The following is a 25,846-nucleotide window of genomic DNA, read 5'->3' as shown; positions in this document are numbered from 1 at the left end:
GGTAAACATTGATTATTATGGTATCTCAGCGTTCTAGAATTCCAAAATAAAAATTTGGTGAGCTGTGTCTTGAAATCCCCTATTCAAGAAAATGACATAAGTATAGAGTCCTTTGGTTTTTAACTTCAAACTGATGCTTTTAAACATTTTTCAGTCCCTCCTCACCCAACCATTTTACATTAAATGGTATCCTCTTTGTCTTGATGAATTCTTTAAAAAACATTTTCCTGAGATTCACAAAAAAGAGCCTTTTGAGAATAACAGCCCAGTTTAGTTAACTACATCTATTGGTAGTTCTAAGGATTAGGCAGAAGGCTGGACCATTTCCATGAGTGGTTACCCCAGCTTCTTCAACCACAAGAAAAAGACAACACAATAAACCCCATATCCCTGAGCGCTCTGATAAAGAACCAGAAGGAGGAGAAGGTGTTTGAATAAACTGCAGGGTGCTGGCTATCCTGGATCAGTCTTAAAGGAAATTAAATAGAATTATTCATCCAATGCCTAGTCAGTGTTCTGGATCACTAACAGTGACATTGGTCACTTTGAAAAGATGTTTTGAAAGAGAGACCTGGCTTTTTATTTTTCAGTGGGAGACATGACAGTGTTTCCCCAGCATGATTCAGAATAACACAAAAAAGTCGTTTCAGGCTTTTTTCATGTAGTGAAAGTTTTTTCATGTAGGCTTAAGTACCAAAATGAAGACTTTGTAGTGAGAGTTTTAAAAAGCTGTATTTTATAACTACATTAAGGATACAAACCTCAAAATCTGTTCAACTTTGTGCATCTCATAAGTGTAAAAATAATCTCTGTAAAATCTATCAAAATTCTATCTTATAGCCATCAAACTTCTAATTTTCATAAAATTATACACAATCACAAGAAAGTCTAAATTGTACTGCAGAGTTATGCATCTGTATTATGAGAATATTGATAGCATGTGGTCAGTAATTCCATTTCTTAACAAAATTATATTTTAATTTGCATCCTTATTGTAGTGTTAATGTAAATGATATAAACAACACAAAAAAACTCTTGCTCTGCCAAATGTGTGCATTTGACTAAACCAGTAGATTCAGTGTGAATGATGTTTCATGTGTCCTATCATGCTGGAGACATGCAGCTTCAGTGTTTCCAATAAATAGGTTTCTTTAAGCCCTCATATCCCTAAAACATTGCACACCAGTTTAATTTAACCATATGAGGTACACACACAAGAATTCTCTACCTGCTTCTGGTTCTATCTTTCATTCTAAAACTTTAGTCTGCTTGAGATATAGAGGATAGACAGCTTTGCAGCAGTCATCTTGTAAGCATCTCCTTGATAATAAAGAAATCACAGGATCATGACTATAGAGTTAGAAGGAATCTCAGATGTTGAACTTTTCCCCCTTGTATTACATATGTTTGTTAAGGACCCAATATTACATATTAAGAGGATAAAAGATGGAAGAAGGATACTTTGGGAATCTACCATTAATTTCCTTGGCAAAAATTTTTCTTAAGCCATTTTCTCTTTAATTTTGATGAAATAGGAATTTGGCACCTTTGACTTTTCCTTACAAGGGCATCTTGGTCCCAAGTTGAGATGCATAAAGTGTTACTAAGACATTTTTTTTCTCATTGACAGTGCTTCTACAGTGTGTGGGTACTATAAAATATGTTGAATATTTTTATGATGCCATTAGACTGCAGTGATTTAAATTGAATTTGGCTCTTGTATGATGAAAATCACTTGCCTTCTCAGGGTCTAATGTCTTTTACCTGACAAATAAAAGGCTTGTATTAGATGATCTCTTAAGGTCCTTTCCAACTTTTAAAACTCTCTGATTTTATTCAGGTGAATCTTCATTCATCTACCTTAATAGAGAAAACTGTGGAACTTGTTTTTTAAAAAGCATTCATGAAGTAGTAGGATCACAAACTAGTTAATATCTCTAAAGTTGTTCAGATATACAGATGTGAAAAATATTGAGTACATGACAACATACTGGCAGCAAGAATTTTTAAAGATTAAGCAGTCAAAAATTGTAGCAAAATAGTCTCCTTTATTGGTATAATTTGGTATAGCTGAAGTGCTTTGTCCAACTGAAGCAGGGTTTGCCTCTCTTCAGCTTTGCTGAAGGTTTAGAGAAAAGAAAACTACTTTCCCTATTTCCCAATTGCCCCCTTGTTCTCCCAACTCCTGCTAACCACAAACTACTGATCACATTCGCATATACAAAAGAAAAGCAATGATGATAAAGTTATAATTTTTGTAAATAACCCAGCTCCATTGTCTCACCTAATAATATTTCATTGTATTCATGCAAAGTGGCAGGTGTGTTCCAAATTATAAATGTTTCTTATACTTAGGACTTTAGGACATAAAAAATGATGACATTTATTTAGAACCCCAAAGATCAACTGTTCCATCAACTGTTCTCGTGGTCTTCTAATTTCTGTGCCTAGTTAATGAGGCCATCAAGTTTTTTTCTCTTCCAGATCTTCCCATCTTTTCAGAAGTAGACACGTTCTTCTCAGCAAGACCTAAATGGCTTTACTTCTCTGTCTGTATCTCCTGGTGGAGGACCAGTTCTGGTTCTGTGGAGTCAGTGTTGATATTCAAGAGCTAGTTTATTATCTTTGCCAAAAGAGCCTCCTTGTGAACTCAATAAGTTCCTGGTTTCCTGTGTTCTTCTCATTTTTCCCAGTTTCTTGGTTTATTTTTGCAATAGTTTGGATGTTTGTTTTTCCCTCCCAAAAAAAGTTAGGTCTTATTTTCACTTTCACTTGGAATCTCCTTAAAGGTAGAGCTGGGGCAGCTATCTCTTAAGCCAGGAACCCCAGAGTTCAAATCTAGCCTCAGACACTTAACACTTCCTGGCCACATGATCCTGGGCAAATCACTTAACCCCAATTGCCTCAGCAAAAAGAAAGAAACAAAGTTAGAACTGTATCTTAGAATTCTTTGGGCAGTATAGGATCAATTGTTCTACATAAAGTGGTGCTAAACTTGATTTAAAAAAATAAATATTAAATTATATTACATTAAATTAAAAATATTAAGATATAATTGAAAAAATGAAATACTGTTAAATAAAAAATAATAAAAGCCATTCTCTCCATATCCCTTTGCATCCTGCTCTCTTGCTGCCAAGTTTCCCCAGAATGAAGTTAAGCTTTTACAGATGACTCTTGAGGAAGAAGAAGAGCTATTGACTTGAGTTTCTTAATGTAGGAGCAGTTTGTTGGGTTGTGTTGATTCTTTTATAAGCAAAATATTTTCATTTTGCAATGAAAGAACAAGGTGATAAAGAATTGGGAAAAGGAGAGAAAGTATTTTGAAATTATCTCCCTTCCCAACTCATTAAGAAGGCAAGAAAAACAAAACTCATTCTAAATCTTGTTTGGTCATGCAGAACAGATTTCTATATTAACAGTATTCCCCCTCCTCCTCTTCCTCCCATCTCAAAAAAAAAAAAAAGAGAGAGAGAGAGAGAAAGAAGAAAATATGCTTCAGTCTATACAGTTTGAGTCCAATAATTGTGTTTCTGAAGGTGGATAACATGTTTCATTGTGAATGTGTTGACACTGTGGTTGGTCATTGTGTTGATAAGTTACTTTGAGTTTTTCAAAGTTGATTATCTTTAAAATACTGCTGTTATGTATAAACTGTTTTCCTGGTTCTTACTTCAGTTTGCATCAATTCACACAAATCTTCCCAGATTTTTCTGAAATCTTCATCCCCTTCATTTCTTTTTTTCTATCCCCTTCATTTCTTACAGTACAACAGTATTCCATCACATTTGAATATTATAACTTGCTCAAACATTTCCCAATTAATGGATATCCCTTCCATTTCCACTTCTTTGCCACTCCAAATGGAATTGCAGTAACATTTTTGTACATATGGGCCCTGAAATGTGGAATTTTTATCTACAATGGCCCATTTTTACCATTCTTTGCCTTTGCCTTTGGTTTCCTTGTATTAATAGCCTGTGACTACCATTTATCAATAATGAAAGTGATTGCCTGAGTTGTACAGAATTATACTCACAAATATGTACATTTCATTGATATAGAGAAAAAGGGCATTATATATAACTAATCTGGGGAAATAAACATTAATGTAAATTACTTAATAAGTATTTTGCTATTTGAGATCTTCCAAAGAAAAGTGTTGTTATTATTAATATATGAAATTGTGTTCTTAAAGGCCTCTTTCCAAGCTATTTCAGATTTTATAAGTGTATATAAAAGAGATAACTGATGAAAGAACAACTTAACCAGCAACTGAATTACAGAGAGAAAGAGAGAGGAATGTTTGATACTGAAGAGTAGCTTGTGTATAGAATTCTTCATACCTTATAGTGTAGAAACAAAATAGTATTGTTATAGATAACCTGACAAACTCCCATCTTCTTATGCCCAAGCCATTGTCTAAAGCTATCTGTTAGGCTTTGGGAAGCTTGATTAATGTGTCTTGGGTTGTAAGAGTTCATTGAATTTTCTACACTTTACTAACTTCCCAGAAACTTGTAGACAATGGGTGAAGTGAACAAAGAATTTAAGGTTTTGTTCCTTTAAAAGTTAGCTTTATACTGATGTTGGATCATAGAATGGGGGTAAACCTGCCACATCTAATATATAAAGATTATTCTTTAGGTATGTGCAAGAGGTTATCCAGCGGGGTCGCTCTTCTGTCAGGCCAGCTTGTATGCCAATGCTGCATGTGGTACCAGCTGTCTCCGACATGGACCTCTCCGAGTCTGAGTAGGTGCCACTACGCTTCATGTGTTCTCTATATATCTAGGAATCAAAACCCCAGAGGCCTGCTGTTATATAATTGCAAAAACCACTAGCTATTAAATATTTCATCCATTTATTCCTTCCGTCTCTTACCCCACAATTAGGGAGCTCCCATGCTATACAGAGTGTGGAAATGGACAGGACTTTTAGAAAGTGCAGATAGAGCCAGAGCCTTTGCTTTTTTTTTTTTTTTTTTTTATAATGGCATACAGCCTTCTGCTCACAACCTTTTAAAGGGAAACATTTTGCCATCACTTTTGTCATCAGTACAGCTAGGGAAAGTATTCAAATTGGCAGAGAAATAAGCCCCTACATATATTTTGAGTACATGATCAGTTAAAGATTGGAAGATTGTTGTCACATTTTCCTAAAAGGGACCTTCAAATTATCTGTGTTTTATAGCAACCCAACTCTACCTTTTTTGTCTTCCTCTCCTCTTTTTAAAGCATACATCTGAACTTTGAAATTGGGTTCTCCAAGAGTGACTCATTTATAATATATTTTTAAAAGACAGGTTTCTTGAAAAAAGCTCTTCAAGTTCACAAGAAATATGAATTTAAAAGTATGGCAAATGTCTGCTTACTGTGAATCTAAATGTTCAAAAAACACTGATATTCTTACACGAAGTGACAATTATAGAAAATACTCATTTGAATGACTCTTAATTCAAGACCCTGGAAATCAGAAATGACCCCAGAGATTTCTATATATCCTCACCTTATAGCCAAAATCCATACAAAGTAGATGGTACAAAAGAATCAGAACGTGGTTTGTAGACAAAATACAAATTGCCAAATTCTGAAGTACCTGCTGGGTTAAGTATCAGAACCAATGTATTCCCCACAAATTTGTGTTTGTATATGTTAAAGAAAGAATTGGTGCTAAATCCACAGCTCCTTCTTTAGATGTGGTCATCTTGAAAGCCTTTTGTCAGCTTCTCAGTTGAGTAGGTCCAAAAGTTTGTCAGCCAGAAAGAAATTGCCTCTTTTTGAAGAAATTACTGAAGAATTGTTTTCTGCCCCCTTTCCTGCTATTACCAAAGGCAATATGAATAAGTAAGCAAAAGTAGTCCATATCCCAGCTGATGAATAAGTTGTATTCTTTTCCACTTTGTGGAGCCTATTTCCAGGAAGGTAGATTAAAAGAAAGAAACAATGCTCTGACCATGCAAACCTCCTGTGTTGGCAGTCTCTGTTTGCAGATCATAATCCCAGCGGGACCTCTGAAAAGCCAGCATATAAGAATTTAGAGATTGAACTAGAGTACTTCAAAGGCTTCTTCCTACTCTTTTAAGATTCTGCAATTTATATTGAATAGGATGTAGATAGCGAGCCTCTGAATGGGAGCATCCTTTTGGAGAGCCTCAGATATTGGATTAGTTTGCCTAAACGGAACTTTGTGATCACATGAACTCTTTGCTGCTGGGTATCAGGTCAGCTGCTCACTGGGATGTGGGGACAAATTAGCATGAAAGCCTCTGTATTCTGCTAGTGGCTTATGGTGCAGTGGTATAACTGACATTGCTGGTAGTATGCCTCAGTCTCCTAAATATGCTCCTAAGAAATGCTTTACTATATCCCTGTTCTGCAACAACTACTCCTAAGTAACTACTATTATCGCTTCCAGATACTGCCTGAGGAACATTATAAAGGCTTCTAGAGAAACCCCAATTTAGGCAGCCACAAACTCCAATCTGGATAGTTGACTCCTATGGCTGGTGTAAAAGAACAAAAGTTTTCATTTGACGTTCAAGGCTATATAACTCAATGTAAATGTCATGTAACAACTTAAAGGTGTTAGCAGAACTTGGGGGCCTCAAATAGTACTGTACTCATTTGGCTCCCTGAAAACCTGCCTGATACCCACAAGATCCAGGCACCCCATTGTCTCCATACTTTTTTATGCCAGTTTTTTTTTTTTTTTTTTTTAACGCTAACTGCTTTTCTAGCAGGGAGGAAAAAGGAAATAGTTAATTTATTCAGCAGTTAAAATCAGTGTAACTCATGATTTTTAGGTGTTTTATGATTAGGTTAGAATCCTGAAAAGGCATGTCCTAAAAGTAGATCCAGCTAAAATAAGTAGTATAAGCTACCTGTCATCTTGAACAAAACAATTGTCCATTTCTCCCTTCTTCCCCATTCCCCACAAAAAGTTTTTAAAATGTGATTCTGCAGCATACTAACTGTAGAATCTGACTTTGCATGGTACTGAGAATAGATATTCACTAATAGCCCCTTAAGAAACCCAAGCTTTGTCATAATAGGCACCTGATAAAAGGACATGGTGACCATATTTAAAAGGAATACTCTTCTGAGTGTTAACCAACCTTGTGTACAGAGTTTTCCCCCCCAAGGTCTACCAATAGAGATGGAGGTAATAGCATCATTGTATATGCTGGGACCCTGGTTAACAGCCATATTAGCTAGCATCTAATATAGCACTTAAAGGTTTGTAAAGCACTTTACATTTGACTCTTACAACAACTTTTCTGAAAAGGAAGTGCTATTATCCTCCTCTTGTAGATAAGGAAACTGAGGCTGAGAGGTATTGATCAACTTGCCCAGGATCACACAATCTTGAGACTGAATTTGAACTAAGGTCTTCGTGATTCCAGGTACAGCATGCTGTCCATATGAATCCAATCTCAGGCAATACATACCACCAATCCATACTACCCAAAAATAGGTTAAGGTGATTAATGAGAAAAGGAGTGTATGAGTAGAATACAAGATTTCTCCTTTTGCAAACCTTACTGTTTGAATTTGTCTTTGCTTGGTAATGGAACACTTCTATTTCTGATGGTACCTCTAAGATTAATTGAAATCTTAGGACCGCAGATTATTTTGTGAATAGACTCTTAATTAATACAGTAATCTAAACAGGTTGGTAAGTCAGAGCTATGGGTGACTGCATTTTGATTGACTAGAAGATAGGATGCAGGCCCTTTAGGTCTATTCCAGCTCTTCTTTTAGTGGCAGGTCATTTCACATGTCTGTAATAGTACCAGGAAACTGTGTCATACCTGAACACTAGTCATTTTAGTCTCTGTTTGTGTGTGTGTGTGTGTGTGTGTGTGTGTGTGTGTGTGTGTGTGTATGTGTGTGTGAGAGAGAGAGAGAGAGAAAGAATGTGTGTGTGAGAGAGAGAAAGACAGAGAGAGAGAGAGACAGAGAGAGAGAGAGACAGAGAGAGAGAGAGAGAATATGTGTGTGTGTGTGAGAGAGAGAGAGAGAGAATATGTGTGTGTGTATGTGTGTGTGTGTGAGAGAGAGAGAGAGAGAGAAAGACAGACAGACAGAGAGAGAAGAACACTGCACCTGTTCCACTGGATATAAAACTTTTGTGGATTCATGTTAAGAAATGCTTTACTTTATCCCTGTTCTGCAACAAGTACCTGACTCTTTTTTGCTTTTGAATTCCAGGGCAAAGCTCCAGAAGAAATTGGGGAATAGCAGTGCCCCACCATGTGATACCATTGTTGTAGCTTATTACTTCTGTGGAGAGCCAATCCCTTACAGGACCTTGGTCAAGGGGCGTGTGGTCACCCTGGGTCAATTCAAAGAGCTACTGACCAAGAAAGGGAACTACAGGTAAGAGCACAGATGTCCCTGACTGCTAGTTCCTCATACGGGATTACAATCTGGGAACCTAAGAGAATCACTGGCAGGAGCCTGACTCTTCACTATAATTTCTCTGGCCTTTGTTCTCAGAGCTTTCTTATCTAGACCTTTTGGGGCCTCTAGAATGGGCTTGTTATTGATGTACCACCAGCACCCTAAGGTGGTTTGGCATTGCCAGACTTCCCTCTCAGTTATTTCCAGTTGTTTCATGGATTGTGAAGTAGCCACAAAAGCTCCATCACTACATGGTAGCATTTTCTTTGAGCTTCTCTTTCCCCTTATGCTTCGGGGAGAAAAGATATAGCAAATTATACAGTAAGCTCTGAAAATTTGTATTTTCTATGTAAATTTTTTAATTTACCCAGTCCCTTCCCATGATCTGCCCTTGAGAGTTTCTGGATCAAGTGGATGACCTTAAGGCATAGTTACTTCTGCTGACTTTTGTAGAAGTAATATTCCATGATAATGGAAGTAAGTTTTTTTTTCTTTTAGTCTAATCAATTATCCTTCATATTTTTGAAACCTTTGTACATCTCACTATTTCTACTGGCATCAAGTCCTTCCATCTTGTGCCCCTCTTCATTGTATGAGAGGAACAGAAATAAATTGTGGGGAAAATCCTAAATTAAAGGGAAAGATTTCTAATAGATAAAAGCAACAGAGGAGGACTAGGAAAATTGTTTCTTCCAGAAGTGGTACCAAGAAAGAGTCAGGGGGTTGGATTTAAGTTCTGATTTACTTCACTGACCATGTCTGTGACTTTGAACAAATCAACTATCTTCTCTTAATTTCTTAAATTACCTCTGTAGACTGAGAATGTTGAATTCATTAATCTCCTCAATCTAATATTCAATAATTCTCTCCATTTCCACAGAAAGCCAGACTGTATTCACGTAGAATATTTTCAGTCTTTGCATGTGCAACCGAGGGAAGAACTCCTCCTTTCCAATTGATAAATGATAGGACTTTCCTCCCCATTATGCCCAGTACCAGTTCAGGAACAGTAGAAATGTCAAAGGCGCAGGGGAAATAGATGACTTCCCCCCACACTCCTCACGTCTCCTCACAGGGGTTTAACTGTATCCCTTCTAGGGCCCACAATGCTAAGAAAAAGCTCCCAATCTTTTGGTTGCTCCTCCTCGTTGCTGTCCTTGCATACACTCTCCATTCTTCTCTTCCCTCCCTCAGCATTTCTCAGGTGCTTATAACACAATTGTCAGAGCTGGGATGAGCTATAGATCTTAAGGCATGAGGGCAGAGACAGCAGAATCCTGTTAGAGATGGCAGCAGAGGTTCAAGGGAAGCAATTAGCTCTTGTGTCAGGAGGACAGGGCATTTAGCAACACTCTCCTCCCCGCTCCCTGCCCCCTCCCCAAAGCTAAGTGTGAATCTCCAACCTTGGAGGGAGGGAGGAGGTCACTAACAACCATCTTTCAGAAATCCTGTGTCAGGGATCTCATCTTAGATCTCTCTTTACAGGACTTCTGCTGGCAATACTTCCCTTGTCTCCTACCAGCTTCTTTAGCAGTTTTATCATGGAAACATGTTAAAAGGTCCTGGAAAATCTTCCCCTGTGAGCTCATTTTTAAGGGTGTGACTTGTTGAGGAAAATCAACAGCTCTACAAGAGACCCAAACTACTGCTCTCCTCTTCACACCATTCTATTCCCCCCTCCATAGAAATATTGTTCTGCCACTTACAGTCTCCCTTGACCACAGCCTGAAGATTAAGTCTATAGCTATTATTTGGGGATTTAGGTGGAAGATAAGCAGAGCTGTGTTGTTTTCCCATTTATAAACATACTCAAGTTATTTCCAGCTCAGCCAGCCCACAGGGCGGGAACTAGCCCTGGAGGGTCTCCCAGTAAAAATTACAACCAGTGATTCATTGTTACCAAAGTGGTGCTTCTTGGGAATTACATTTCAGGAGAGGAAAAGACCTGTATCTTGCCAGCCATGTCTGTAAGGCGCAATCCAGCCTTGCTGGCTAAGTTATTGGCTCCTGCGGGTGGTCAGCCAGGAATAGGGGCCTTCTCTGTTCAGACCTATACAATAAGGAGTATTTGCATCAGCAGAGTTGGGGGAAGGAGTGCTTATCTCATCCAGCTCCCAGTCTTCTGGCAGAAAACTCGTAAAACAATGCCCAGTTCACATATAACTACTACCCTAATGGAGTTGAATCATTGCAGACTGAGATAGACATTGATGTGAGTAAAGAAGTTGAGAATGAAAGCCAAATCAGTGTCCATGTGATTGTGTGTTATTGGCATAAGGGAATCCCAGGACCCTGCATTGCATCCCTTGTTCACGTACTTATTCAGAAGACATTTACTGAGCATCTTCTGAGTGCAGGGGCTCTAGCTCGGGAATAGTTATGGAACTGTGGCTGTGAAATGAGGCAGTGTATATATACTACAGGGGATAGAAGACAAAAGGGAAATGAGAATGGAGGATGTTGTTAGAGAGGACTTCTTAGAAAAGACAGGTTTTGAACTTGATTTTGAAGGAAATAATAAATGTAGATTAACATAGAGGAGAGGAAAAAAGATTCCAAATAGCAAGGAGGAATTTGTAAGACGCTTATATTCTGGAGACAATGAAAAACTGAATCAGAGACTTTACAAGATAGGATTGAAGAGGTTGAGAGCTGGGCTTGGGTCAGTCACTGTGTGAGCACAGACCTAATGGCTGTGAATCCTTGTGGCTTCACTCTCCAATCTCAGGGTCTCTTTGCTTCTATCTCCCTCACCAGTTGTGTCCCAAGTTCTTTGGAGTACATGTTAACTCTAGGGAAGAATCATCATTGACCTAAAGATGCCACATTTCTTAGGAGGCAGCATGATGTAGAAGATAGAGCATTTGACTTGAAATCTAGGAAGACTTGAGTTTATGTGCTGCCTCAAAAACTTACTACTACCTATGTCACCTTGGACTGGTCACCTAACTTCTCAGCCCCTGCCTTACAAGAATGTTACAGTGTCTGAGATGTGTAGAAAACATCGTTGATCAAGGAAGATCAAAACAAGGTTCTAATTGTGACTTGTGATATTATTCCTATTCGCTTTTGTCAAATCTCTCTTATCCAGCCTCCTTCTGTTTTGCAGATATTACTTCAAGAAAGTGAGTGATGAATTTGACTGTGGGGTTGTGTTTGAGGAAGTTCGAGAAGATGATGCCATCTTGCCCATTTTTGAAGAGAAGATCATTGGGAAAGTGGAGAAAGTTGATTAATCCCCTAGACTTCCCATCTCCCACACTCTTCCAGATTGGGCACCACTGCCAAGGAATTCGGAAACAGAGAGCGGTGCCAGGATTGGCAGCAGGATGCTCTCTATCCCAAAGGGCACCATACAGACCCCGTTGGGTTGTAACCTCCTGTGGACCCTCCCCAGTCGCCACTGTCCACAAGGGGTTGAGGATTTCCCTTTGAGAACCTGCCTACATGCAAAATATCCTATGTAATGTAGTGTTGTACAGTTGTACTAGAAAGTATATGACCTTGTTTACTAAAGCTCATATTTTTGATATATTGTAATAAAGGAAGATATTTCCAGTGTCACAGTGCTCTTATGTAAATGTCAGACATATAGGTACTTTGGAAATCGCCAAATGTGTACAGCCATTAGATCTGTCCCATCTAAACACCCTTCCCTCTATCTGCAACCCACCCACCCACCCACCCCCATCTCTTCCATCTGCGTGATTTTATTTCCTTCTCTCACATTATCTTTGTGTATCCTTCTAGGCCGGGGCGGGGGTCAGTGTTTTAAAACCTATCAGTGCAGATGCTGAGAAGAAAAGAAATCCCACCCTTGAGTTAAACCCCCAGAGCAATCGGTGTCCTCTGAGACCCACCTACCTACACACACTCTTCTTGGGAGTCTGGTCAAGGCAACCTTGCCTCCTCCTGTGGGAACAAGCCATGGATCACTTGCTATTGAACATCCTCTCTAACCCAGTTTGACCCAGATCAGAGGTCAGAGCTGCAGCAGTGTGCTTTGGAGGCAGCGGGCTGGTTCTGAGTAGCAGAAGTCTGAATGTGCGGCCGGAGGCACATGTGGCCCACAGCACCTGTGGCCACAGGTGTGGCCTGAGCCAGATTAAGAAACATTTAACTAAGTCTGTGAAGTACAGTCACATAGATAATCGTGGGCGGCCCGCAGGGATCCTCGTGCCCAGATTGGTGGCCCTGTCTCCACCGGAGCTGGGTACCACTGTCCTAGAACATCACTGAATTGACCTTGGCGCCGAGAGAGGTCAGGCTCTCTCCCCCTACTCCCACCCCATCTCTGTCCTCAGAGGGGACCTGCCCTCACTGCTGCTAATTACATAAGATGTCCTCTGGGGTTTCTGACTGTCCCTCTGTTCCCGTCTGAGGAAACGCTAGGATCCTAGACTTCCGTCTCAGTCAGATTGAGACAGGACACCGACGGGTCAGCTGGCCCGGCCACTGAAAGAGCGAGAGATGGGGCTCCTCTCTGGCGGCCCCCCCGGAGGCCGGACCCCTCTCCTCCCCTGCGGCTGCCCTGCTGCTCTCCCTTCAGCACGGCCCCACACGTGCCTGCATCTCACCCACTAGGACCCCAGCCCTGGGTGGGCACAGGTCCTGGGGAGGGAGAGCAGGGGCCTCTAATACTGTATATGTCACCGAGTGCCTTGAAACGCAGTCTTGTCATTTGCCTGCCACTGTGTGAACCCCAGCAAATGAAAACTTGTCTTCATCCAGGGAACTAACTGCATTTGACTCTTCAGTCTTTTTAAAGTTCTGATTGTATCCTCTGTCCAGTGAGATGTTTTGGGTTTGTTTTGTTTTGTTTTTTTGGTGACCCAACCATAGCCCTTTTTTATTTCCCTGTTTCTAAAGGGTCTCATTGTAAATATGTACATTTTCTAAGGCCAGCTTAGCTGCCCAGACCATTTTTCATGCTCTGACTTGTACAATTATCTTTTCAAAGGTACTTGGATAATAATGAAATAAATAAAATTTAAAAAAAAACATAGGTGTCTGCTACTCTTCCTGTGGTTTGGTGGAACTGAAAGAGTTTGGAATAGGGTTAGGGGACAAATAGACCTCTCCGTTTGCCTTGTCTTTCCGTCTGCATCCAGTCACTCCAGTGGAAAAGAACTCCAGGTTTCCTTTGTTTATTTTGGAGATCTCAGAAGCACCCCGCACACCCTCCTTGTTACCTGTGGCAGCTGGACTGAGAACATCAGGTGAGGAAAGCCTACCTGTTGCAGGCTTGGGCATTTTTTCTAGCACAGCTTCTCACATGCCAGACTACAAGAACCCTTTAGTTCTTTCAGAATTCATTTCAAATGCCACCTCTACACAAAGCCCCACAAAGTTCCTTAGTCTGCCTCATGACTGTTGTAGCTGAAGGTGGAGATCACGAAGGTATAATATAAGTGAATATTCGATTCATGGATGCACGTGTGTGTGAATTCATCCATACATACCTGTATCCCTGGGATCACGTAAAAATGTCCCAGGTGGAAAAGAGGTCACAAGTAGAAAAGCCCGGCCTTACGTTGCCTCCATGGCCCTCTCTCTCAACACTTGTTGATAGGCCTATTTATATCTGAACACCAGGGCTGAACCTGGAAGCAGAATTCTGACCCAGAGAAGATCAGGATCGGCCGAGCTTGCTCCTGGGACCTTTAGCTTAGTTAGAAATCGCTTTGAAGCTAAGAACGGCCTAGTCTAAAATGAGCACTTCTAATTTCCTTCTCTAGTATGTTATTTAGGAACTGTATATTCTCTTTCCCCTTGTAATTTGAATACATTTGAAAGGTGTGAAAATGAGAGAGTGCCAGACAAAGGGGAAGATCTGAAGGGGTTTTAGGAAGCAGTGAGAAGTTAGATCCGTGAAGCTGAAGAAAGCCCACATCTTGGCTCAGAATGCAGGGTGTGTTTCCCATGAAGTAAGTTGTCACAGGTCACTGACCCAAGGCTGCAACCTGTCTATGGGACTCCTCCCAGGAGTGAAACAGGAGGAGTGTGCCCTCCCCCATCTCGTGGGACAAGATCCCTTACAGTCCTCCCGCCAGAGCGAAGCTGCACAAAGCCCTCCCAGCTACAAAGGGTCTGTGAAGCTCACAAAGGGAGTCTCGGCTAATATCTAAATTCTCCACCTCCAGCTCTTCAGCAACCGTGGACCTGTGTCTTGACAGAAGGAATAGGAAGCTGGCTAAAAACAAACCTGAGGAAGGGACCACAGCTCTGGGGACGGTTCTCCAAACAACCCCCACTAACAGGCCTCTTCCTTCTCCCCCACACCCCAGACATCAGGGACAATCTTGGGCTCAAAACCTTTATTAGGGAGGCCCCAATGGCGTCAGATGGTTCTCCAGACGGGGGGTTGGACTCCCCCAGTACTCACATCTCTGCCTGCTGCTCCCCCGAGGACCCTACCCAAAATACTAAAAGGTGGGGAAGGGGACAGGATGAACATTAGGTGCCCACGGGAGTGGGGAGATGGGAGAGCAGCATGAAGTCAAGGGCTGAGGGGCTTCAACTTTAAAAGTTCCGAATTCTCCAGGACCTCTGGGATGAATGACTGAGGAGAAGGAAGGAGCCAGCTACAATTCATCTTTGTGTCCTTTGCTCTCATTGGTTCCAGCCTCCTGGGGAGAAAAAAGTGTCAGTCAACTAGCATTTATTACTTTAATAGCACCTACTGTGTATTCCAGGCACTGTGATAAACCATGGGATTAAATAGGCCAAAAAAAAAAAAAAATCAAAAAACCCAGCACCTGCTCTCAAGGAGCTGTCAGTCTAATGAATGAAATAACATTCAAACAACTATAGGCAAATACATTTATATAGTATAAATATGCTTTGTGATATATAAAGTAGATATATAATATATGCAAAGAATAAGATTGTCATAGAATAAAATAAAGATATATGGAATAAATGATTGTATGTAAATTGGATATGGACTATATAAAGAATAATATAAGAGAATAAAGAAGCTATGGTATAAATATAGGATATATAAAAGAATAATAGGGGCAGCTAGGTAGTGCAGTGGTTAGAGCACCAGCCCTGAAGTCAGGAGGATCTGAGTTCAAATCTGGTTTCAGACAGTTAACACTTCCTAGCTATGTGACCCTGGGCATGTCAAGTCGCCTCAGGAAGAAAAAGAATAATAACGTAGGGCAAAAAAGCTATATATGATATAAATATATGATGATATGTAAAGTAAAGGCTATATAAAGAATAATATAAGAGAATAAAGAAGCTATATATGGTATAAATATGATCATATTAATATATTCTATTTTATAGAATATATACAGGAGATACATAGTATACAATTATACACAAAATAGATATAGAATGTATATGAAGAATAATATAATAAGAATAAAGAAGATACATATGGTATAAATATATGATACCTAAAGTAGATATAAAATAGATATGAAAAAGAATATATTGAATAAAATAAAAAACATATATATAATATAAAATTAAAGCTATATGGTATATATATTGGAGATTTCAGAGGAAGATTCAGATTTTAAAAGATGGGAAAGGTTCCTTGCAGAATGTAGGAATTTAGTGAGGCTGGAAGGGACCTTAGAGATCACATGGTCCATCCCCACTCCCCTTCTCAATTCTGTAGATGAAGAAATTGAGAAGCAAAAGATAGTCACATAAGGGAGTAAATTGCAGAGTTAGGATTTATAGCCAAATATTCTGGCTCAAAATCCAATGTTGTTCTCATTAGCCACGGTCTCTAAGGTCCTATTCCTAAGGATTTTGCCCCTTTTCTGTGTCATCCCACCTCCAGAATACAGAATGTCTAAGGATCTTAAAGATCATCCAGTTCAACTTTCTTATTTTATAGATCGAGGAAACAGAACCAGAGAAAATGACTTGACTAGGGGGTCACTGCCTATAGTTCTTTGCCTCTGTCCCTTGACCCCAAGAAAGCAGACCCTCAGGCATCTCAGGAATGGGAGTGAAGAGGAGAGAAGGGGATAGTGAGAAGGAGCACCCACCGGGAGGGGGACCTCAGGGTTCTCCGGTTCCGGCAGGACACCGTCATTGTCTAAGAATTTGGAGAAGGTCTCCAAGTCCCTGGCACTTTTATACTCGATCACCTGGCAGGGAGAAGAATAGGTTGGAGGACTGAGGAGGAGGAGGAGACCTCCCAATAATCCATAAAAGCACTCCCTCTGCACCCAGAGCAGGAGGGCCTGCCTTCTCCCACATATCACCCCCCACCCTGGGCAGTGGGGAGAATGGAAGCCCTGACAGACTTGCCCCTTTTCCCTTCCTCCTCCTGTTACATTTATCCTTTTTGTCTCTGTCACCATCCCAGAACCCAGCAGGATGCCAACCCTGGCTCTCCCCAGAGCCTTACCTTCCGGCCTGGCCCAGCTGGGAAATATTTAAGGGTGGGGAAGCCCCGGATGGCAAAGGCCTCCAGTTCATTGGCTGTGGAGTCAAGTTCTGCGATGATGATGTCCTCGTGGTCTTTGTATTTCTCTGCTAGGTCTTCCCAGGTCTGGGCCATCTCCTTACAGTGGGTACACCATGGGGCATCTGAGGCAGGAAAGTGGGCAAGAGCAGAGAGTCCGTGCCATCAGAAACATTGCCCCCTCCCCAAGTCTGATGGCTTTACCCCTGATGGAGCACCCCGTGAGCAGGTTCCCAGAGCCCTAGAGAGAAGACATACTATTGAGGTCTCCTATGGGGGGCTCAGGCCAGGAAATGAATCTCCCTTGGCTCACCCATCTCTCAGAGATACTCACAGAACTTCACAAACACCTTCTTCGACTCATCAAAGGCTACTTGCTCAAAGTTCTTCCCTACAAGGACCTTGACAGGTTTCTGGTCCCAGTCAGCTGGGACCTCCTGACTCCGGAGGTGGGGCTGTTGGGAAGGGGCAGGAAAGCAGCTGTCTGTGTGTGCCAGAGGAGGGAGGAGGTGTCTGGCCCTGGCCCCCCCTCCTGAGGACAGAGCAGGCTGGGGTGGGAATGTCCCGCCTTTACAATCCAGGGTTTGGTAGGGGCCAGGTGGAAGCCCTGGTAAGACCACTGACCCCTACCCGGCCCAGCCTCCTCCTGATGATAACATTTGACATGGGTACCTGGCACTCTCCCGTTCCTGAAACAGGAGTTTGATAGGCCGAGAGCGGAGCGGGTGCCCAAGAGTCCCCCCTCCACACGTCTTTCTCAAAAACCGGAGGAAGGACGGACCACGAAAGGTCCCGCAGGATAAGGAGGCTCACGGGGGGCTGACCTTGATTTTGCCACTCAGGACATCTTGGCAGAAGGTGGTGACAGAGGCGGCCGTGATCTCTCTGGTGTCGGGCACGTACTTCTTGGTGGTCTCAACATTGATAAACCGCAGAGTTGGAGCATCTGTGGCATTCATGCCAAAGTACTGCAGCACATGGTCATTCTCTCCAGCCACATCCACCACCACAAACAAGACCTAGAGGACAGGCCGGGCAGCTGGTCACCGACCCCTGGCAGAGACCGGCCAGCCCCGAGCCCCCGTCTCCCTCCCCCACATACTTCTCCCCTGAAAGGAGGGGCGGCCTCCTGGAAACCTGTCAGAAGCTCCTTGTGTGGGCTAAGCGTCTGATTGATGAAGAGCAGAAGATGGTTGAGGATCCTGACCTCAAAGATCTTGGAAGATGTCTTTGGGAGAAGAGAAAGAAGGGAAGAACCATTAAGAGCCCGGGACCCCATCAACATCCCTGCCTGCTGCCACCTTCACTTTCTCCCTGTCCCATACCTCTCCACAGCTCTACCGCATCCACACCATCTCACTCTACAGTAAATCTCCCAAGTATATCTCCTTAATTGTCTTCCATACATTATTTATTATCACTTATTTATTATTTTATTTATTTATTATTGTTGTTATTATTAATATTAATTAATATTATTGATAATAATATTATTATTAAAATACATTTTATTTCCAACAAACTCTACCCCCCAACTCTCAGTGTAATTTTAGCTCCTTGTGATCAGGGATTGCTTTGTTTTTTTCCTTAAATTTCCAGCTCAATGCATGGCATATAAAAAGTACTTAATAAATGTCTGTTGAATGAATAAATATAAGTACTTAATAATATAAATATTATATATAACTCATAAACATTACATATATAATATATATAAATATAAGTACTTAATAAATGCTTGTTGAATGCATACATTAATAAACAAAAGAATTAATGGATGGATGAATATATCCCTCTTTTACCCAATGGTTTGAATGTGAGGGATCGTATGGACAAAATCACTTCTGACCCTCACTGCCCCCTTCAATTCTGTGACGAGAGGAGTTGGGGACAAGGTCTTGAGCCTTACCTGACTGTTGAATTCTGTGACCAGGTGCATGCTATGCACGACAAGGAAATGAGAGAGATCTGCTTGGTCCAATCCTAGCTCGTCATCCACAGGAAAATCTGCACGGCCCTCATCAAACTGGACCAGCCAGGGGCAGGGGCAGAAAGACACAGGGAAGAGACGGAGACAGGACCACAGGGGCCCAGGGTCAGAAGGTGAGTTTCATCCAGCAGCCCCCGCTGAAGCCCCCCCCCACCTGTCCTTTCCCCTTGCCTTTCCTTCCTTCTTTACCTTCTTGAAGAGGACCACCGTGTCCTTGCTCAGGCCATATTTCTGGAAAAGCTCTGGTCGATCAGTGAGACCAAAGGTCAAATCCACAGCATCCTCAGCAATGGCCAGAAACACCGCCGCATCTTCATCCTGGAGGTCCTGCGTCCATGCTTGGAGGTGAATCCCAGGACGACCCGGCCTGCTCCCTGCCCCCTCCCGTTTCCCTTAGATCCTCCATAGTTCCTGGGAGGAACCTAGATTATCAGAGCTGGGAAGGCCCTTGGAAATCACCTGAGAAAATTGAGCCCCCAAGGACGGAGGGTGGAGATAGAGAAGAGGGTGATCATGAGACACACTCCGTCTCCAGGCTCACCTTGAAGAACCCAATGATGACAATGTCCTGGGAATCAATGAGTTGTGCGGCTTCAGCCTCAGTCTCCAGCCGAGTGGCACTGGGCCCCAAACGTCGCTTCAGCCAACGGACAATGCCCTCGGCCTCCCGTGGGCCTGCAAAGTGACCCCAAGTTGCCAGACTCAGAATCAGAAGAAACCTCAGAGCCATTCCTGATTCTGAAGGTTCCGTACAACATACGTGATCACCCAGATTTTGCTTGAAGACCTTAAGGGAGGGGAGCCCACCACCTTCCCAAATGAGTCATTTTACTTTGGGCTAGCTCTAATGATTAGGAAAGTCTTTCCATCAATCCTAATTTTGTTTTTCTACAGTTTCCACCCAACCCTCCTATTTCTGCCCTGCAGATTATTCCTCCATCCATAAAAGCCTCCTCCAAATACTCAAAGACATTTATCATGGCATTTCCCTTGCAAGCAGTCTTCTTTCTCCAGATGAAATAAACCCCTTTTCCTCCAGTTGCCTCTCATATGGTGTACCTTAAGGCCCTTCCTTCTCCAACCCAATCACTTTTCTCTGGCTTCTCTACAGGTTTCCAGTGTCCTCTGAATGCCGACTAATATACTACATCCAGTTGTTTTTCCAGCTACCATAATTATACTGTTGTTTCAGAACAACTCCACCAAAATCCAAAACAGATAAACTATTATCCACCCAAATTTCCTTTCTCCCTCACCCTCATGAAGTTTCTCTAAATGGGAATGTCAACAGAGAGCAGTGAACAATTTACCGGAGATCCAGGCAACATAGAATAGTATGTGAGAGTGAAAGGCCTGGATTCTAATTCTGACTTCATCACAAAGTTGTAATTTTTTGAACCCAAGTATTAGATTCTACATTTACCTTAATTAGATTTCATTTTTTTTTAGGTTTAACCCAGTGTTCTAGTCTAGCAAGAGCTAGCTCTCTTTGTTTTATGCTATCTACAAATTTAATTAATATTCCATATACAACTTTATTTTTGTGTGTATTTTTATCTATGTCTTTTGTCTTTATCATCTGTTTTTATCAACATCATTGGTTAAAATAAATAAGTCTGAATATTTAATTTAATATTAATACTTAATTAAATTAAATAAGTCTAAAGAGAGATCTTGGGGTACTCCACTAGAGACCTCCTTCCAAGCTGATAGAGCTATTACTGCTTTCAAATCAGACACTGAATTAGTACTGTATCCACATTATTAGACTATTTTCCAGCCTACACATCTGTTACAATAGCAAGGAAAACTTGATCAAAACCAACTCCTCCCCTTAGAGGTCAGAACCCTAGCTTCCCCTCAGTCCTTGGAATAAAGCCATGGACAACATGATGAGAAGGAGCCCTGAGCTCCCTCTTTCCTCCCCCTTTTCTTCGCTCCTCCCCGCCACTACCACCTGGGTCTGGCTTCTGGGAATGGTTCAAGGTTACCAGGCAAGAATCAACAGAGCCAGAAGTGAGTCAGGACTTCTGGTTTTTCTGGCTTCCATAAGGACTTTTTTGAAGAGATGACTTGGGACAAGTCCTAGAATGTGATCTTAGCACCTTCAGAAGGGCTCTGAGAGCTCATCTTGTTCAAGGATTTTTAGCTTTTTTGTGTTACAGTCCCCTGGGGCAGAATGATGAAGTCCATGAGCCCCTTCTCAAAATAATGTTTTTAAAAATACAAAATAAATTACATAAGATTATAAAGGAAGCCAATTTTATTGACTTGTAGTTATCAAAATAGTTTCAAAAACAAATTCACAGCACCAACTTCTGAAATTCTAGTCCAATCCCTTCATTTTATAGGGAAGAAAAAGAATCAGAAGGTGACTGGTTCAAGGCCATACAACTTAGTGATGAAGCCAGGATTAGAACTCAGGCCTTCCACTCTCACTTGGGGGCTCCTCTTACTATTCTATGTTGCCTGGATCTTGGTCAAATTGTTCACTGCTCTAATGTGTTTAGAAGAATTGCATATGTTTAATATATATTGGATTATTTGCTGTGGGGGGGGTGAGGGGAAAAATTTGGAACACAAGGTTTTGCAAGGGTGAATGTTGAAAACTATTTTTCCTTGTATTTTGAAAACAAAAAGCTATTTTTAAAATTGTTCACTACTCTCTGTTGACATTCCCATTTGAGAAATTTCTCTTGCCCCCACAAAGATCCCACCCAGCCACCCTAGCCCCTTTCCCCACCTGTAAACAGCACAGGGTGGGATCTGTTTCCATCTCGGAAGAACTTGAGGTCGGGGTACCCAGTCACCCCAAACTCTTCCACCAGCTCCTTCTCCGCAGGGCCATCCACCTTGGCCAGCTTCAGCTCTGAGGATTCATTCTTCAACAGGGATGCCGCCTTGGTATATTCAGGGGCCAGGGCCCTACAGTGCCCGCACCAGGGGGCATCTGGGTAGTGGGGTGAGATCTCAGTGAGTAGGGCGCGCTTCCCACCTCCCAACCTTCCTTCATCCACTTCGTTTATCTTGTCTCTCACTTAGACACTTTCACTGGCTCCTTTGTCTTTAGAGGGGTTATTGGACCCAACCACCAAATGCTGCCAGGCAGGGCAACACCTGAATTGTCCACTTGGGGCCAAGAACCCTCTCGGGATCCTGTCCTGAGGGCCTGTCATTCTCAGGGACTGGTCATCCTCAGCAGTAGGTCAGAAAGGATGTCAGTGAAACTCTTCACGATTGAAAGACAAGCCCAATGAGAGTGGTCACCTGTCTTAGATCATTCGGGCAAGCAGCTGATTCGGGCTTTGAACCTTGGTTCTTTTGAAGATCCTTGGCTGTCTCCTCCACAAATTAAAGGGTCTGAGGAGGGTGGCCCTTCATCTGAACGGACCCTTCGCTTCCAGTCCCTGATGAATCCCCAAGAGTTCCTGGGAAAATCCCTCTATTTTTGTCCACCTGCACTTTTGATTTCCTTCACAGGCTAATTGTACATTATTTCGAAGTCCAGTTCTTTTTGTACAGCAAAATAACTGTATGGACATGTAGACATATATTGTATTTAACTTATACTTTAACATATTTAACATGAATTGTTCAACCTGCCATCTGGAGGAGGGGGTGGGGGAAGAAGGGGAAAAATTGGTACAAAAAGTTTTGCAATTGTCAATGCTGAAAAATTACCCATGCATATATCTTGTAAATAAAAAGCTATAATAATTTTTAAAAGCTAGAAAAATTTAAAAAATGTTTCTGGGGAGTACCCCAGTTGCTCTGGGATTCCTCATACAGAGTTTGTGGTTCCTGGGCTCCCTCTTTTTGTAGGAAAGCATCTTTTGGTGATCGCTGGGAGGATACTGGGTTTCTGTGTCTTGGAAGACCAAGGCCCCAGATCAGCGTCCAGCCAGCTCTGTGCCACTGTATCATGCAAAAATGTGTATTGTATATTCAGCTCTGGCTGTGCATAACCTTGTCCATCTGTGTGTGTCTGTGTGTATGTATTTATATCCTTTCCCTGGCTCTATGTGCCCCCAGAAGTTTATATTTTCTTTGCTCTACTGAGTCAATGCTTCCCCCATTAATTTTCTTTTTAGGGTTTCTGGGTCTCCCAGCCTGACCTACAAAGGGATGCAAAGGAAATAGCCAGGAAACCCTTTGAGATGGACTGCCTTGAGACAGGCCCTGCTGGACTTTTCTCTCCTATCTTTGCCCAGATGCACTGGATGGGTATCCCTTTGTGTTGGGTGAGGATTGGAGAAGAGGAAGAAGAGGAGGCACTGTCTTAGAACTTTAATGGTTAACTTTGGTGGGAAAAGGGACAGATGAGCCCATGGACTTTGGCCTCCTTCTCAGCTCCCAGCTGTTGCCCAGAGCAGAAATGGGGCTGGCCAAGAGCTGGAAAGGGTCCCAGGGAGCAAAGAGCCACAGAATGACCGTCTGGAGCAGTGGTTCTCAAACTTTTGTTTTCAGTATCTTTCTCCTATTAAAAATTAGTGAGGATCTCTCCAAAGCCTTTTTGTTTATCTGGGTTATATTTATAGACATTTACCATATTGGAAATAAAAACTATTTTTGAATTTGTAGACCCTCTAAAAGGGTTTCAGAGATCACTAGGATTCTCTAGACCATACTTTAAGAACCACTGGTCTGGAGTGTAGGAGACCTTAGACATTAGAGTCCAGAGAACATTTTCCAGAAGGAAAGAAGTCCACAAGTTGCTGGGAGGGAGGGAGGTGGATTTATTCAAGGTTTCTCAGGAATTTAGAGGCAGGTCAGGGACGAGAGCTTAAGCTTTTCGTAGTTGGATAGGACAATGGTCTGGGACAAACCACACCAGAGTAGAAAGCCCCTCTATGTTCCCCCACGCCAAGCACTGCCAAGATGCTATCTCCCTCGGTCTCCAACCCCTCCTTTCCCAGTGTCTGCCAACTGACTCCTTGCATACTCTCTCCCTGAGCCTCCCTCCTCATTCCCTCCCCCAGTCTTAGATTGTCGGGGTGGAGTTGGGGGTGGGAGTGGGGGTCTCTGGGGGGCAGCCCTTCCCCTGTTCCCTGCACTCACAGAACTCCACCAGCAGGTAGCGGTGTTCCCGTAGAGCCCGAGCAAAGTTGTGCTGGGTGAGGACCAAGATGTCATCCTCCTCCAGGAGTTCATCAGAGGGGGGTCCTGGGGTGGGCTCTTCCGGAGCCTCGGCCTCTGCCTCCCCCCCCTCCTCCCCATCCAGGGCCCAGGCCCTTACAGTGAGCAAAAAGAGCAAAAGGAGGGAGTGAAGTCTCATGGTTGGGAGCAATGCCGCCTGGTGTCTGTGCCCTGGGAAAGGGGGTGGGGGCAGATAACGAGGGGGGACAGCCAAGGACCTGCTGCCACGTGGCGGTTCCTGGGCCCCAGTACCAGGTGCAGGTGCAGAGATAAGGCACGGCCATAGAGGAATTGGTTGGGGCTGGGGCCAGGCTCTGAGACTAAGTGGGGCTGGGCAAGGGGGGCAGCCTTGGGACATTCTCCACCAGGTGCATCGGGTCAACTAGGCTCTAAAGGGCCTCTGACCTTAGTCAGGAGGCAGGATGACTTGGCCCAGTGGGGAGAGACACTCCCTCCTTCTGTTAGGACCACCCAGGGTCTCTCCTCCCCAGCTCCCACTCTCCTAAACAGAGGCAATGACCCAACCTCCAAGACTCTTTCCAGCTACGGCGCTAAGTACGGATGGTCCAGGGTCCAGGGAAGGAATAGGGGTGGGGGATGCTCCAGGGTTCAGGGAAGGAGTAGGGGTGGGGGCTCTTCAAGACAAAACCCGAGCCAAGAGACAGAAATTGCTGAAGTTTAATGGGAACAGTTGCGAACACAGACAGCAGGGAAGTGGGGGAAAGGACAGGAACCCCACAGCCCAGGGGAGGGGTGGGGACAGGCAGGAGCACAGTCCCTCCTTCTCAGGTGGCCCAGCCCAGCAATGCCAGGGCCACCACAGGAATGTGACCAGTCAGAGGCGAGGGGCAAGGGACACAAGGCAATTCTGATGAGCTTTGGTTCCAGACACAAGCGCCCGGCAGGTGGGTAGGGATGGCTGAAGGCTTCACCTGCTCCCCACCTGTTCCATCCCACTCCATTCCCACCTGTCCCTGGAAGCCTCCTCCAGGAATATGACTGTTGGACCCTGAGTGGGGAGGACCAGGGGAAGAGGATGATGAGAGTCAGGGTTTGATCACCTGGTACAGACACAAGAGGGTCTTTTGATGGGGTTGAGGGAGAAAATGGTGGAACTGCCCCTTCCTACTGAGCTTGAATGGTTAGGAGAGTTATGTATTGGAGGAAGAGGTTCAGGTCAGGTGCTTTGGAATCCCTTTTGGGGTAGGGGAATTGTGCTAGTTCCCCAGGAGGGAACCTCCAAAGAGAAGGGATTAGGCATGGGTGGGTGCTGGAGGGGGAGGAAGTTGGAGGCAGCCCCTTCCCGGGCTAAGGGTGTTGCTGGGGGCCAGAGGAAGGCCCCGAATGGGAGGGATAAAGGAAGGAGGGACCCACACCTGAGTGCTCCAATTATGGGCTCTCAGCCCCTCAGCAAGGTCCCTGCCAACTCGGCCAGGGGATGTCCTGACCCAAGGATGACCTTAGACCCCAATGGAGGCTGAGGCAGGTGTAGGTGGGACAGGGGTTACAGGGCAGGTGGGGGTAGGGGTCAGTCCTTCCAGTCTTTCTTTATGTTGAGGTCCCACTCCCAGGAGAGATGGTCTGTTTTGTCATCATCCGTGAAGAAGGACTTGATGCGGTAGGTGCCTCGAACCAGTAGACCCTTGGGGGCTTCCTCCATGGGCGTCAGAAACTCATACTCCTCTGTCCTTGGCCCATAACTCCCCACCATGTACATGGCTTTGTCCACTGTGGGCAAGACAAGGTCAGGAGCTGTCCATGGAGACTGCTATGCCTCCCCACTCAGACTCAGGACCATTCCCACATCCCCCCGTTCAGGGAAAGTGTTCCCCAACAATAGTGGCTCTCTCTTTGGACCGGTGGGATCCTGAGGTCACG

At 43.3% G+C, this 25,846-nt stretch overlaps 3 protein-coding genes across 5 annotated transcripts in view; 1 reads left to right on the top strand and 2 right to left on the bottom strand.

Moving 5' to 3' along the window:
• Positions 1-11,969, top strand: part of AXIN1 (axin 1) — a 154,529-nt gene extending 142,560 nt beyond the window's left edge. The window contains exons 9-11 of one of the 2 annotated variants that reach the window (XM_051968853.1): positions 4,648-4,755; positions 8,214-8,381; positions 11,515-11,969. In XM_051968853.1, the coding sequence (XP_051824813.1) occupies positions 4,648-4,755; positions 8,214-8,381; positions 11,515-11,641 (403 nt within the window). In that variant the 3' untranslated portion in view covers positions 11,642-11,969. The remainder of the gene's footprint in view (positions 1-4,647; positions 4,756-8,213; positions 8,382-11,514) is intronic. The other variant, XM_051968864.1, reaches the window with a different exon arrangement.
• A 2,738-nt stretch (positions 11,970-14,707) lies between these two features.
• On the bottom strand, positions 14,708-24,540 carry PDIA2 (protein disulfide isomerase family A member 2). Its single transcript, XM_051968510.1, is given in 12 exon segments — positions 14,708-15,034; positions 16,421-16,522; positions 16,786-16,967; positions 17,177-17,297; positions 17,667-17,861; positions 17,945-18,070; positions 18,752-18,868; positions 19,022-19,159; positions 19,374-19,507; positions 21,576-21,782; positions 23,891-24,311; positions 24,313-24,540. Coding segments are annotated over 12 exon segments (1,818 nt in total). The 5' UTR covers positions 24,343-24,540; the 3' UTR covers positions 14,708-14,989.
• Positions 24,541-24,628: 88 nt separating this feature from the next.
• The window catches only part of ARHGDIG (Rho GDP dissociation inhibitor gamma), a 28,447-nt gene continuing 27,229 nt past the window's right edge, over positions 24,629-25,846 (bottom strand). For both annotated transcript variants that reach the window (XM_051968688.1, XM_051968680.1), the window contains exon 6: positions 24,629-25,696. In XM_051968688.1, coding sequence (XP_051824648.1) covers positions 25,497-25,696 — 200 coding nt within the window. In that variant the 3' untranslated portion in view covers positions 24,629-25,496. The remainder of the gene's footprint in view (positions 25,697-25,846) is intronic.

This window comes from Antechinus flavipes, chromosome 1 (assembly GCF_016432865.1).
Source record: "Antechinus flavipes isolate AdamAnt ecotype Samford, QLD, Australia chromosome 1, AdamAnt_v2, whole genome shotgun sequence".
Taxonomy (NCBI): Eukaryota; Metazoa; Chordata; class Mammalia; order Dasyuromorphia; family Dasyuridae; genus Antechinus; species Antechinus flavipes.
The sequence above is the reverse complement of the archived record's forward strand: the minus strand, read 5'-3'. Positions and strand labels throughout refer to the sequence as shown.